General features: G+C 40.8%; 1 protein-coding gene across 6 annotated transcripts in view; it reads left to right on the forward strand.

Annotated features, from left to right (window-relative positions):
* USH2A (usherin) overlaps window positions 1-14409 on the forward strand; it is a 374152-nt gene that overhangs the window by 338625 nt on the left and 21118 nt on the right. For all 6 annotated transcript variants that reach the window (XM_053974132.1, XM_053974137.1, XM_053974131.1 and 3 more), the window contains 3 exons: window positions 4042-4269; window positions 5103-6619; window positions 7617-7935. In XM_053974132.1, the coding sequence (XP_053830107.1) occupies window positions 4042-4269; window positions 5103-6619; window positions 7617-7935 (2064 nt within the window). The remainder of the gene's footprint in view (window positions 1-4041; window positions 4270-5102; window positions 6620-7616; window positions 7936-14409) is intronic.

The following is a 14409-nucleotide window of genomic DNA, read 5'->3' on the forward strand; positions in this document are numbered from 1 at the left end:
GACTGGTGATGACTTGCTGAGCTTTGATGATTACCCCTGAAGAAGGGACAGATACTCAAACTGCCTGTTGGGCAGCTCTTCAGTGGTTCAGAGATCTTCTGATGTGTCTGTTACAGTTTGAACTCATTCCCTGAGACCTAGGCAACTGGGTAAGCTGACCTGCCTTGAAAGAAGAGGAAAAACCTAGAGTGACACCCCTGGAAGTGCTGCTTCATCAGATCGATAGATTCAAAGATGACTAGGTTGTGTAGTTGTATGCAGTTTAAACATTTGTGCAGGGAGTCCACCCGTGCAGAGTATTATTGACAGCTACAGATCAATGCTAATTTTTGATCATTTTCAACCTACAAAGACCTCTTGACCCTGTTGCCACCTTAGGGGCACTTCAAGTAGTCAAAAGCAATCACAGTAGGCAGTGTAAAATCATCAGACCCTTGAAGGCTGCACAGCCTTGCCCGTGCCTGGAGGAGGACCAAGAGGTAGCGAGGAAGGCAGGCACCTTGCATTATGGATGCTACTGCCTTTGAATGGCATGAAAGACTATGCTAATTTGTTTCCAGACTTTAAGTGACTTCTGTGTTCATGAATTAAAAAATAAACAAACAAAAAAGGCAATCTGAAGCAAATCTTGACAAATGCATTATTCATTATTCATGTTCTCTCGTATTATGTTTGGAAAAATGTGTTAAAACAAGGTTTTATTTTAAATAACTTTTATCCTAATTTACAGTGAGAAGAGTGGAATTAGTGGAGGAGTGTATTTGTTGCTGTTAACAGCTTGTGCTGCCACTGGCAGCATATGAAGCACTTTACAGAGCAAAACCGAAGGTCCTGCCTGGTATAGTGGTGGTGCTGCTAGAGCTGTACCAGGGGAGGAGACCAGGCTGCCAAAAGCAAGGACTGTGCCAAAGGCTGAGCTCTGGGCTACAGGATGTGATCAGGTCACAGTGGCTTGTCACAACCTCCCTCCTCTGTCTGGTGTCCATTTCTGTAGTGTTTACATGGAAAGAATGAAAGGGCCACAGAGGAGAAATGTGAGATTATACACACTTAAATGTTTGCTGGAATATTCTTCATTTAATGACTGATGGAGTGTGAATGCTTCACAGTTAGGGACAGAGAAAGGAGGGCATGGGCTTGAAGTCCATTGGATTTCATGGTCAGCCAGTCTATGAACATCTTAATGTTCACATTAAAATTTTATTTTGTTGGTTTTCTTTTAATGGTGAATGAAATCTGGACTGTTAGCACGTGTAAACATGGGAAATATGAGTTTATGTCTTTGCAGAGGAAGACTGGGAGAATATTCCAGTCTTCCAGAATATTCCAGATTTTGTTCTTGTGCCTGTTTAAGGCTGTCGCTGTCCACTGAAGCCAAAGTTACAGTGCTATCAGTACAAGGTATATTTTACAATTTATATTTGACCATTCCAGCAGGACGGTATTTCTAGGCTGAAAATGTCATGGGAGGACATAAAGAGATTCTTAAAATGAATCACCGAGTCTGCCATCCATACTCTTTTCAGCATCAGCCTTTGAGCTGAGCAAATTCACAGCTGGCAATGGCAGCAGTGCAGGGGGAGAAAGTGTGGCTCTGTATTCTGGGAGTACGTCCCCTGAGCTTACTTCAAAACCAAACAAAACAAAAATACATGTAAACCGTTTGCTCTTCAAGAAGTATCTGTAGGAGCCAGGGATAAAAGTCATCCCTGGAAGGAATGGTTTAGCAGTCTCCAGAGAACATGATGAACTACAGGCAAGGAAATCCCTCCATCCTTGTTTCATTTCAAAGTGTAGTGAGGATTGTAAATAATTAAATCTTGGGGTTTACTGGGAAAATGGTAGAGGGTGATGAAAAATATGCCAGTTTTCTGTTTAAAGATATAAATCTAGTGTTTTGTAGCATTGCTGTCAAAAAAACTCACCCAATGATGCAGCTAATTAAAAAGCAGAGCCTTTGCTTTTTGTCTGATGTTTTTAATAATGTGTTTGTACCTTCAGAGAGCCTCTGTGTAGCAGTTTAGGGGCAGTAATTTAATGCTGTGTGCTCCCTTCCTCCCATCCCCATCCCCGAACCATAGAATGTAAATTTTAGGCTTTTAAAAGTTCTGTTTTGAAAACCTAATAGATAACTGTCCTCATAAAAACTATTAATACAGACTACATCCAATTGTAAAGCTAATTTTAATCATGTTTGGTGCCAACATAATTTCTGATGCCAGATTTTTATGCTAAGCATGAGCCTCGATTTAAACATGGTTCTTTAACCTGCAGTTCATAATTTTGCAGTTGGTTGTGTAGGTTTTTTGGCTATGGCAGTTTAAATGCTTCCACTTTCAAGATCTAAGCCATAAATGTTTATTAAAAGAATCTATAATGAAATCAGGTTTGTTATTTTTTTAATGGCTGCCTTGAGTATGTTGGATGACTGAACGCATGTTGTTAATCATTAAGTACTCATGTTACAAAAAGTGTTTGATAGTATTGCCATCTAGGGGCTGAATGAAATTCTCCATATCGAAATAAACTGTAATTGAACAGGTGCTGCTATTGACAATATACATATGTTTTTGCTTTATAGCCCACATGCTTTCCATGTTTCTTATGACAAAAGATATCTCTAAATGTCCCACAGCAGCCAGAGCTTTTTTATATATAATCTGTTCGAGGTGATTGCTATTTGCATTTCAGCTTATGCTTTTTTGGCAGTGATGACTGGGAATTCCTAACAAAGAATTATACTTTTTTGCATTATTAATCTTGCTAGTGTTTGCCCTGTTTAACAGAAAAAAGGAATCATTTATCAGAAAAGTATGTTTATAATCTGTACTTGTGGCATCTTCAGATTTAATATTCATAATGGTCATTCAAACGCTGTGCTATATTTATCTAAAAGACTAACTCATTGTTTTGAGGAAATAACTATTTAAATATTTATGATCTAACTTTTAATATTTAAAAAAAGAAATTAATATTTCTTTAAAATTTGTTTCTGAGTCTGATAGCTTAACAAATGTTTAAATATTAAACAATTGGAAATGTTAGCATTTAGCAACTTAATATGACTTACTGACACAGGGAAATTGACTTCAGCTCTTTCTATCACATGAAGGCAACTGAATTCCTGCACTCCCTTTCTTGTGGTCTATATAATTCATGCCAAAGTACGGCTAAAATTGAGATTAAAGATATCAGTGATCAGCTGAATTCCTTTTGTGTTTACTGCTCTGATCCGACACATCTGCACAATCTCCTACTGGAACGTGTTACTCCTGTTCTTTGCTGGTCACTGTGCCTTTTGTGACTATTCAAAATACTTCAATGGCTGTTTTGCCTTCCTGCCTAGATCAGATTTTGTGCTGAGGCTCTCCTTGCCTGAGCAGTGTCAGGTCTGTTTCAGATGTTTGGGGTGAGCTGGGATGCAAGTGGCCCCTCCTGGCCTTGGCTGATGTCCATCAGCCTGCATCCCCACCATACCCCTCTGCTGAGCTGTGCTCTGGTTTGGCAGCAGGTCAGCCCCGGTCCTCGCAGCCCTGGCTGAGCCTGGTGGGATTCACAAATTGTTTATCCGATTACCATGGCCTGAGTAGCTAGAATAGGACAGCATGCCTATGAAATGTCACATGTACACACAAGATGTGTAAGATTTCTGTAGAGGCAGGCATTACTTGTGTACCACAGGTTTTTACGAGCTTGAGTCCAATTCCAGGAAGCTTCATCCTCACTGAGCAAACTCAGACACATGCTGAATGACCTGTAAGTTGTGTCCTAGCTGAGATTCAGACTGTGGAGGACTCCCATGGAATTCACTCCAAAGGCTCCATCATAATGATAGATAATTTTTTTAAACTATAAGAATTTCTTTTTGAGGCTCAATCATAGAAAAACACACACAAAAAAAAAAAATCCTAGTAACCAGATGGGGTATTCTGCAAAGCAGTCAGAAGTGACCCAGAGCTGAGGCCTCATTTTCCAAGTGACATAAACCACAGATGCTGATTACTTTTTTAACTAACTCAAACATCTGTATTCTTGCTTCAGGGAACAAAGCATCAGGCTCATTTATTTGGATTGAAACCTTTCACAACATATAATATTCATGTCGTAGCTGTAAACAACGCCGGGCAGGTTTCAAGCCCCTGGACATCTGTGCGTACTTTGGAAGCTTCACCCAGTGGCCTGAGCAACTTCACTGTGGAAAAGAAAGAAAATGGCAGGGCTTTGCTGCTAAAATGGTCAGAGCCCTCCCAACCCAATGGCGTGATTAAGGTAATATTCATCTTGACAGTTCACTTGATTTAAAAACAGAAGGGAAATGCTGAATATCAAATTAAAACCTTTTTTTTTTGCTGAAAATTACTCAATCTAATGCATTATAGTTTAAAAAAATATGGAAGTCCTGTATAAGCCGAAGACACTCTGTGAGTTCTCTATGCTTGTCATTATATTAAAATGAATAATAACATTCTTGTGCTACTCTGTGACTGTAAATTTTCATTTACACTGAATCAAATTGTTCATTTAATACATAGAAAGCTGCATATGAAAGCTCATAATCTTACTCATCATGAAATTGGACATGACCAAAATGTGTTTGTAGAAAACCTGAGTTTAATAGAATATTGTTCTGAAATTTGAGATGTCTTTTAGCTCAATGGTTTCAACTGAGTGTAAACTTTACCTGCAGGGTTTGCAACTAGATGGGTTTATCTGGAGGGTTTTTTCCCTTAAGTGATATTCTTTAGAGCTAGTCTGTGAGAAGCTTTCTGCTGGCCTGTGAGAGCCTTGCAATGAAACTTGATAGCAATCAAATATAATGAAAACTGTCACTAAGTGATTTATTACTGCATTCAAAATGAAAAAAAATGAAAATTGGATCAAAACATTCCTTTTGTATCCATGATCTGTTTGTGAGCTGATTGTTACTAGCAAGAATAAGTTTCTGAATCATTGGTTAATAGTCCTTACCCTATTGCAAAGATTAAGGGTCTCGTCTACTGGTTATTAACAAAAATTGTTTTCCTTTTATCCTTTTATCCTGGCTTCTGTCCTTCCTTCCTTCCCTGCCTTCCTTTCTTTTTTTTTCTTCCTTAATTCACCAGACCTACAATGTTTTCAGTGATGACCACCTGGAGTACAGTGGTTTGTCTCGCCAGTTCCTCTTCCGGCGCCTCGAGCCGTACACCCTGTACACACTTGTGCTGGAGGCATGCAATGCAGCAGGCTGCACTCGCTCTCCACCCCAGCCACTCTGGACAGATGAAGCTCCCCCAGTGTCCCAGATGGCACCTGTAATCCAGGCAGTGAATGCCACCAACGTTGAACTGAGCTGGTTGCAGCCAATTAATCCAAATGGAAAAATAATTCGCTATGAAGTTATTCACAGACACACAGAACAGACTGTTGCAGGGCATGGAGCAACAACAGAAGATGAGAAAATTGTTTTCACAGAATATAACACTGAAAGCAATACATTCACCTATAATGATAAAAGATTACAGCCGTGGACAAGGTATGAATATAAAATACGCACCTGGAATGCAGCAGGCTACGCTGACAGCTCCTGGACAGTGGCAGAGACTAGTCAAACTGCCCCAAAAGGTCTTGCTGCCCCCAGTTTATCTGTGGTGTCAGCCAACCCCCATAAAGTGCTCATATCCTGGACACCCCCGGCACAGCCCAATGGCATTCTCCAGTCATACAGGCTGCTGAAGAATGATGTTCTTTATCCTTTCAGCTTTGACGCTGCTACTCTCAGCTACATAGATGAGGACTTGCTGCCCTACACGGTGTACAGCTATGCAGTGGTTGCCTGTACCATGGGGGGCTGCTCTACCAGTGAGCCAGCTGCAATACGGACACTGGAAGCAGCTCCTGCCTTGGTGGATCCCCCATCTCTGCAGGCTGTCAGTGCCACTCAAATCAGTGCATCCTGGGCACCTCCCCAAATACAAAATGGAGATATCACCAAGTACATATTGAAATTAGGCAATGAAGAGTATTATCCGGGCAACAGTTTGCAGATGCTGGTCTCTAACTTGCAGCCTTACACGCAGTATGATTTTGCATTGGTCGCCTGTACTGCTGGGGGCTGCACCTCTAGCACATCCCAGTCTGTGATGACCATGGAGGCTCCACCATTAAATATGGAAGCTCCCAGGCTGCTGGTCATGGGCTCGGAGTCAATTGAAATCACATGGAAACTCCCAGATAAGCCCAATGGCAAAATCACAAGCTATGACCTAAGGAGGGATGGTGTGCTTGTTTACTCTGGTCTGGAAACCCGGTATCTTGATTTCACCCTAATGCCAGGCATGGAGTACAGCTACACTGTGACAGCAAATAACAGCCAGGGTAGCATCACCAGTCCCTCAGCTCAGATAAAAACCAACCCCTCTGCTCCATCTGGGTTGTTGCCTCCTAGGTTGCAGGCATGGTCTTCAAGTGAGATTTTGGTGGCCTGGGATCCGCCTATCAAAGTAAATGGAGACATTAGAAACTACACAATCTCACTCCACAAGCCTGGTGAAACGGGAAAGAAGACTTTTGATTTTGATGCATCCCATGTTTCCTTTCTGAGACGGTCATACATAGTGACACAGCTACAGCCCTACAGCAGGTAAGTTTAGAAGAACCCATTTGTTGAATAAATGTTGTGGGGTGGTGCAGTGGGCTGGCAGGCAGCTCAGCCATCTTGTTTAAACAGATAGTCAGACCCATGGGGTTGTTTGCTAAAAAGCAAATAATAAAACAAGGATTTTTTTTTTTTTTATTTTAAATTTATAGTAACACCAGCTTTATATCATCTTGATGAAGTGCATAGTGTTGACTTAGATTGTAAGTAATAGAAGGGGTAATTCAGCACTCTGCTATAGGCTCCAAAACCTGCAATCTTCTACTGGTGTATCATTCACATGGTGTCTGCTATGGAGAATAAATAGGGCTTTAGTTGACAAAATTCAGGGTGGGGAGGCCAAACTCACAGTAGCTGGCCCATTCACAGGGTACCTGTGGTGAAATTAATGGAACATGTTTGAACCCTCGAGCTGGAAACATGTGATTTGTGATTAAGTGAAAGCTAAAACTTAAGAGAGGGTACCAGACTCTGCTACAGAAATGCACTTGATTCTGAAGTAATATCTTCCCCACTAATTCTTGATTATTTACCTGACCTTTCCTTATATATTTGTGTAGGCATAATTTGTGTGTGTTACATGGTTGATAAGTTTGTCTACTATTTACATATAACTAATCTAAATCCAAAGAGAGTAATAGAGGAGCTCTACAGCTCTCAAATGACATCCAAATAATCTCTTACAATGCATCATCATTTTAATTTATGTCATCAAAATCAAAATTATTTTGATCACTTGACTCCTGCAGATGTTAACTGCTCTGAAAAAAAACAGACCACACCCAAATAAAAATACAAAGACAGTGTTCTTCCTCTTTGCTACACAGGGCACAGCACATAATCCCTGTGTTCATGCAAATTGCGTGCCTATTAAAAATTCCAAAGACCGGGAGAAATTAAGAAATCTGCCTGATCTCACGCACGGTTTATATTTGTATCTGCAGCGTTTTAATCACCTTGCTCCTGCTTTGTGTTCCCGAAGGTACGAAGTCCAGCTCCAAGCCTGCACGGAGCTGGGCTGTGCCTCCAGTGAGTGGGCATCGGCGCAGACGCTGGAGGCGCCGCCGGCAGCGCAGCCGGCCCCTCTCATTGAAATACAAACAGCCGGCGGCTTCCAGTCGACTGCTTCCATCCTGTGGACCGGCCCGAAGCAGCCAAACGGGAAGATTTTATACTATGAACTTTACAGGAGGCGAACAACTCAAACCCACATAAATTTAGACCTCTCGCTCGTTTACAATGGTTCTTCAACCTCCTTCAAAGATGACAAGTTGCTGCCTTACACAGAGTACGAATATCAGGTGGGAATTGAAGCTATTTAGCAGCTCTGATTATGATTTCAGTACACTTTGAGAACCTTACTTTACACTTACAATGAACATACACATCTAAATTCTAATGTTCATAGCATTGTGAAACCCGAATTATTATTGTGAATGTATTTTAAAGACTTAAGAAGCTGAAAATAATTCCATACAAGCAATATATTCATTCAGCATTTGTTTAGCTTAGTAGTAGGTGCCTGTGTATCTTATATGTTGAATGTTTGTGTACCGTCCAGAGCCTCTGCAAGTCTCTGTTATGGGAAATTCTAGTTCTTAACAGGCAGCTTTTTTCCTCCATTATTTTTTCTTTCTTTTTCCATTATCCCCCAATCTTTTATGAATTAATTTTTAATTTAGATCTTATATTAATTTTAGATCTCAGAGCAGTTTACATCTAGAGGAACTGTTTTCTCTTTAAATTAGTCATTAGACTGACAAGCACATTTTTGGTGGTTCAAAAGTGAATTTGCTGTTGATGGTTGGTGTTCTCATTTTGTTTAATAGATACCTGAAAGAGTGCATTCCACCTCTTGAGCAAGGTGGAGCAATCTTTCTTTTACAGGCTCATTGGCTTTATAGGATCACAAGATAATTCAGGTTGGAAGGGCTCTCAGGAGGCTATCCAGCCCAACTTTCTGCCCAAAGCAGGGTCAGTAAAGAGGTCAGATGAGGTTTTGCAGGGCTTCATCCAGGGCTTTATCTTGAAAACCTTTGGGGAGAAGATGGTAAGCTTACAGGCAGTCGGCTCCACTGCCTGACTGTCCTCATTGCAAAAAAGTTTTTTTGTTATGTTCAGTCTGAACCTTTTTTGCTTGAACTTACACCTGTTTTCTCTTGTCCCCTCCCAACATATACCATAGTAAAGAAACAGACGCCCCCCCATCATTAGCCTGCTGGGCAACTGCAGTCAAGTCCCTCCAAAGCCATCTCTTCCCCAAGCTGAGCAAGCACAAGTCCCACAGGTTTTTCTTTACAGAGAACTTTTCCAACCCCCTGATTACCTTGATGGACTTCTACTGAGCTCATTCCAATTTATCAATATCTTTCTGTTATTTGGGGCCAAAACAAAATAGACACTAAATAAAGGCAGGTAATCACTTCCTTTAATTGTCTGGCTGTGCTGTTGTGGCACAGCTCAGGATGCTGGCCATCTTTGCTGCCAGATGACTCTACTGGCTCTACTTCAGCTTTCTACCTTTAGGTCCTTTGAAGCAGAGGTGCTCCCTGGTTGGTCAGTAATGCTGACTGTGTGATACTGCAAGAAGTTATTCTTCCCCAGGAGCAGGACTTTGCATCTGTCTTGCTGAAATTCCCATTCTCTAGGGCCTTCTGACTGGCAGATCGGTCCTTCAGTATATCAACTGGTCCCTCTAGTTTGGTGTCATCTGCAAGTTTAATGAGAGCACACTGTATAGGTCAGGTTCTTTGGTAGCTCTGCTCCACTGCTATTGCTTTCTCCTTTTAACTAGCCAGAAACCATGAAGAATTAAACATAAAAATTTGTTTTATCACATTTGTCTCTCCAGCTGCTGCATGCACAAGTGTCGTAAACTCATTATGTCATGCAGTTTGGAAGGAACATCCAGAAGGCATCCAGCCCAACTCCCTGCTTGAGGCAGGTCCAAATAGACCAGGCTCTCAGGGCTGTGTCCAGCTGAGTTTTGTATCAAGTTCTCCATCCTTGCAGATGCAAGGATAGAGATTGTATAGCCTGTATCAGCAGAACTATTGTTAGACCAGATTTCCTTGCTGCTTTAGGCAGGATCTGTGGGGAATGTGAATTCAAGTCCAGATGGGTCTGAGTAGACAGCAAGCATTGCTGTCCATCCAAACCATACTTGTTAGGAATCTTTCTTAGATGAAGAAAAACTTTCCAAGCTGGACATTGTAGATATTGGCTGTGGGATGTTCTCAGCTGGGCTAACTTTTAATTATCTCAGTCAGAAGCTGTTCTTTGGGAAGTGAGTACCACAGAGACTTTTTTCAGCCAACATCTTTAACGACTTAGCAGTGACAGATTAAAAAAAACAACCTCTTGATTGGATTCCTGAGCTTTATTGTGCTGTATTCAAGACTTGCTTTTTATCTTGGTTCTGCTCCATAACCAGGCTGAGCTTTTGATTGGAACTCTAAATAATTTTTGTTATTTTTCACCAGTGGCCATTTATTTTACCATGAGAAGTTTTTCAATGCATGTGTTTTGTCTTCTGCTTAAGTCACTTGCAGCAGTCCTCTGGGATGTATTCTGAGTTTCTCCATTGTTGACAATTTATATCTTGCCTGTGAGACAAGTTATTCATAAGTACAGGGCTTGGCTTTTGCTATTATGCTGATGAAACCCAGATTTATATTTCACTTAAACTGGATATTGATTCTCCTGTCTCTGTATTTGAGGCTTGTTTGCTGGACATAAAACTTTAAATGCAACTGAATTTCCTCCAGCAGAATGCAGATAAAATCGAAGTGCTGTGATGGGACTCTCTCCAGCATTTTGGAGATATTGAGATTTAGTTCAATGCTCTAATAGCTTCTTTGGACCTGAAATCAGGACTTTTGAATCTGGGCTTCTTGGGAGTTTTTTTCATTGGGTTTTGTTGGTTTGTTTTGTTGGTTTTTAATTAGTTTGTTTTCCTGGAAACTTCAATTGAATATCAGGTTTTATAAAACCAGGTGCAAAAGTTGCACTTCAGAAATGATGACGTGAATTTAGAAGCTCATGCTGACAAAAGGGACTATGCCCCCAAAATGCTTAGGTCATTATTCTTTAAGGAAGCACATTTATACTTGAAAGTGCCAATTCTGCATGAGCGTATTAGCACTTGCTAGTTTGCAGTGGGTTTTCAAGTGGCATATAGTGCCAATTTCCATACTCCAAAACACTTAGATCTTTGAAACTCCCTCTGTTGGTCTAGTTGTACATTTAGATACTTGCATTTTCTAGAGCATCTTTTAGGTATTCGTTGGAATTCTGCCTGGTATCTCCAACTCTATTAACCATATACTATTGCATGAGCTGAAAATCCCCCTGATTTAAACAAACACTACTCATGAGGACAAATGAGTTTGCAAGCGCAATCCTTTGTTTCCTGGAATATTTCTGAAACAGAGCGTGTAGGCCCTCCTTGGGAATCATTGGAAGTGGTGTGCAATGTTACCATATAGCAGCCTATAGAGTAAAACCTGTTTTTCTCAGCTAAGGGAAGGCCCTTCTGAGCAGAGACTTGTGGCATTTAGTGCAAAGCAGAGCTGTCACAGTATGGTGTGATTTCCATGCAAATGCAGTATCACTCCTCCACAATTACACTTAATTGTGTTCTTAAAACTGCTTCTTTAGATTAATGGCTTAATGTCTTCCTGGTTTAGGACACATCCTTATTTCTATTTGGCAGGCACAGAACATGTAAAAGACAGAAAATTACAATTGTCCCTCTTCAGAAAGGTTTATGGCTCCCTGCAGAGGTTTATTCTCCAAGAGGACTATTCAATGCACCAAGACAGGGTCTGCAGTGCTGGAGCTGTCTGCCTCTGACCACTGTAAGAGGCACAGCATCCCTCCTGTGTGTGGAGAGTCCTTCTCACCCTCTTGTTACTGCAACCAACTGAAGGGTCTAGGAAATACACACAGGGTAAATATGTATTGGGTCCTCTCAAAGAGAAAACTAATAATATTCTGACTTTGGAGAGATAAAGAAAAAAAAAAGTGGGTACAAAGTCATGAAGACTAAGAAAGGACCAACTACATGGGGAGTAGAATATGTTGGCCCTATTGGTCACTTTCCAATGCCAGGAAGGACACTTGGTTCACCAGCCTGTCTGTCACTTTGTTGGCTGAGCTCCAGCTTGTGCTGATTAGTTACTGACAAACGGGTCAATGACTTCTGCAGTTTAAAATCAGGTAAAACCAGTTTCATAGTTGACCAGTGATGGATAGTTACCCATTTGTAATATCCCTCATATCTGGCTCCTCTTCATTCTTTCAATTCCCCATTTCTTCCCATCTCTCTGACAGAAAGATGCATTGCAAGGCAGTGACATTTTAAAAAAGTAGTTCTTTCTTCCATTCCCTTCTTGTTATTTTGTTTGTTTTTTCATATGAGGTTTCTGCTTCCAATTAAAGAGAATTTCTCATACTATATCTGCATTAGACTACCATGCTTGACCTCAGCTTCTGAAAAGTAAAGCAGACATAACTATGTTGTTTCACTGATGCAATGATGATACCTACCCTAGATAACCTTTTGCAGAATGAGATACTTCCTTTCTCCTAGTAGAAGCAAAAAGGGCCATTTGAAACCACGTGATTTTCCTCATTAAGCCCCACCTCAGGTAGGGTGTTTCTCTTGTCAACACAATCTTAAATTCAAGTGTGTTGATGCAGCAAAATCTTAATTTTTTTTTCATTAAATTAAACATGAATATTAGACTGGATTTGTTGGCGTCCAGATTTACCAGTGAGACTCTTACAGTGCCACTCTTGCAAGACCCTTCTCAGTAAATTGTGATTCCAACATATTCAAAATCATGGCAAGCTATCCTTTAAAAAGACATTAGTGTGAATACAAGGGGAAAATATACTCCAGGGCTGTAGATGATTCCTTGATAAGATTTCCTTGATTGTATCTTTTTATTTATGAGGCATAATTTATGACTGCTGAAAAGCAAACTAAAATGAGTGATGACTAACTGCAGCCAAAGTAATAAATCAGAAGCAAAGAAAGAAGTGGTGATTTTGATCAAATCTATTGTATTAGCTGTTGCCCTTAGCCATTACAGGTATTGGAAAGACCTTTTAATATCTGCTTATCTCTCTCATGGGAACTTGGTAACTATCTCATTATATACCCATAGGAAACAAATTATTTAATTTTCTATCTTTTAGAGTTAAACCTTTTTACATCTCTCATTAATTACTGGCATTATCCTATATTATATGGAATGAGTTTCCTTTAAAATTTGGTAATTTTGTTTAAGTCCCAAAGTTTTTGCCTATTGTCTTTCCCTTTTCCAGAATGGGTTTAGTAGTTTTATTATTAGCATTTGAACAGTGAAGATGAATAGCAATGTTAAGAGGCTCTAATTAACAAAGTACTAGAAGTGTGGACCTGAAATCTATCCCCGTTGTATGTTTATGACCTCCATAAGGAGAGTAACAGTGTTGAAGAGGAAAAAGTATGGGGCAATCTGAGAAGGGGCAATCAGGATGCATACATTTGATTACTACCTTCTGGTACTCCTGCTCATGAATGGATGTGAGTTTCTTTCCCTTGCCTTTGCTCTGTCCACCATAAACTGCACCCACTTTTTAAACTTTCTGCTTTGCTAATACCTGCCTGATACTGAAGTGCCCAGATGTGAATACGTTATCCTAATGCTGAGTGCTAGATTTTGGTAGATAAGCTTTGTGCTCTGAGCTTTGCTGACATCACATAAGTAACTCCAAATTAGCCAGCCAGTACAACAATCAGTTCACAAAGACTTGTGAAGGATGCTGCAATTGATGAGGAGAGGGAGGTTCTTCAGTTTTCTTTAATTTCAGCCAGCCAAGATTGTGGTCTCTTCAATTGTCTTGAAGGTTGCTGTTTGAACATAACCAAAAACTGAGGGCTGCATTTCTGACTTTGATGATGTCAGGTCTTATATGACCCTAAAATATCTTACTATATTGGAAAAGAATTACACTGTGAAAATTCTGCATTTATGTAAGTGTAGGGTTAGAAATTGAGCAAATCTAAGTCAAGAAATCCATAGCAAAGTCTCAAAGTAGTGTTGGGTCTTTGAGGTCTTCATGAAACAGCTTTAGAAAGAGAGGAGCAGTACAAACTGCTCTGCTACCATTTGTCTCTCATGGCATGTGCCAAATGGTGCCCCCATTGAATCCTTTTTGGAAAGACCAGCAACCACAGGTGTGTAGAGTCTGCATACCATAAGAGCAGAGATCCAAGTTGTACATGACTCTAACACACAGAAGTAGAGTTACATGCATGTGTAAAAGGGCTGGCTTGGTCTGACCTTGTGGTTCACCAGAACCTACAGTCCTCCATAACTCCCTACAGCTCTAAGCAGAACTCAAAACCAAGGAGAGGTGGTGATTTACTAAGGAGACTTTTTCTAAGCAAAAGGCTGTTTTCTGAGTGTCTGAAGGAACTTGGTGCAAGCTGCTGACACATTCAGAGCTGAGATGTTGTCCCTCACAGAGACACCTGTGATGGACTGCAGACTAAGCGCAGTGCAAAGTGGCACAAGGCACAGTGCCTGTTGGACATGGAGGGAGCCAGAATCCACTGCTGGCTGGTAATCAGCTCTTTGGCTTGCTCTCTTGCAAGCAGGAAGGGTGAGAAGCATCTGGCTTCTGTGCTGTGCAGAGTATGCTAGCTCTTCCTGACCTGGGAAGCCAGGAGCAGTTCAGGACTGCTGCCTTCATTGCGGCGAGCTGCCCCCAGCACCCTTCTG

Source organism: Vidua macroura, chromosome 3, assembly GCF_024509145.1.
Source record: "Vidua macroura isolate BioBank_ID:100142 chromosome 3, ASM2450914v1, whole genome shotgun sequence".
NCBI classification, from domain to species: domain Eukaryota; kingdom Metazoa; phylum Chordata; class Aves; order Passeriformes; family Viduidae; genus Vidua; species Vidua macroura.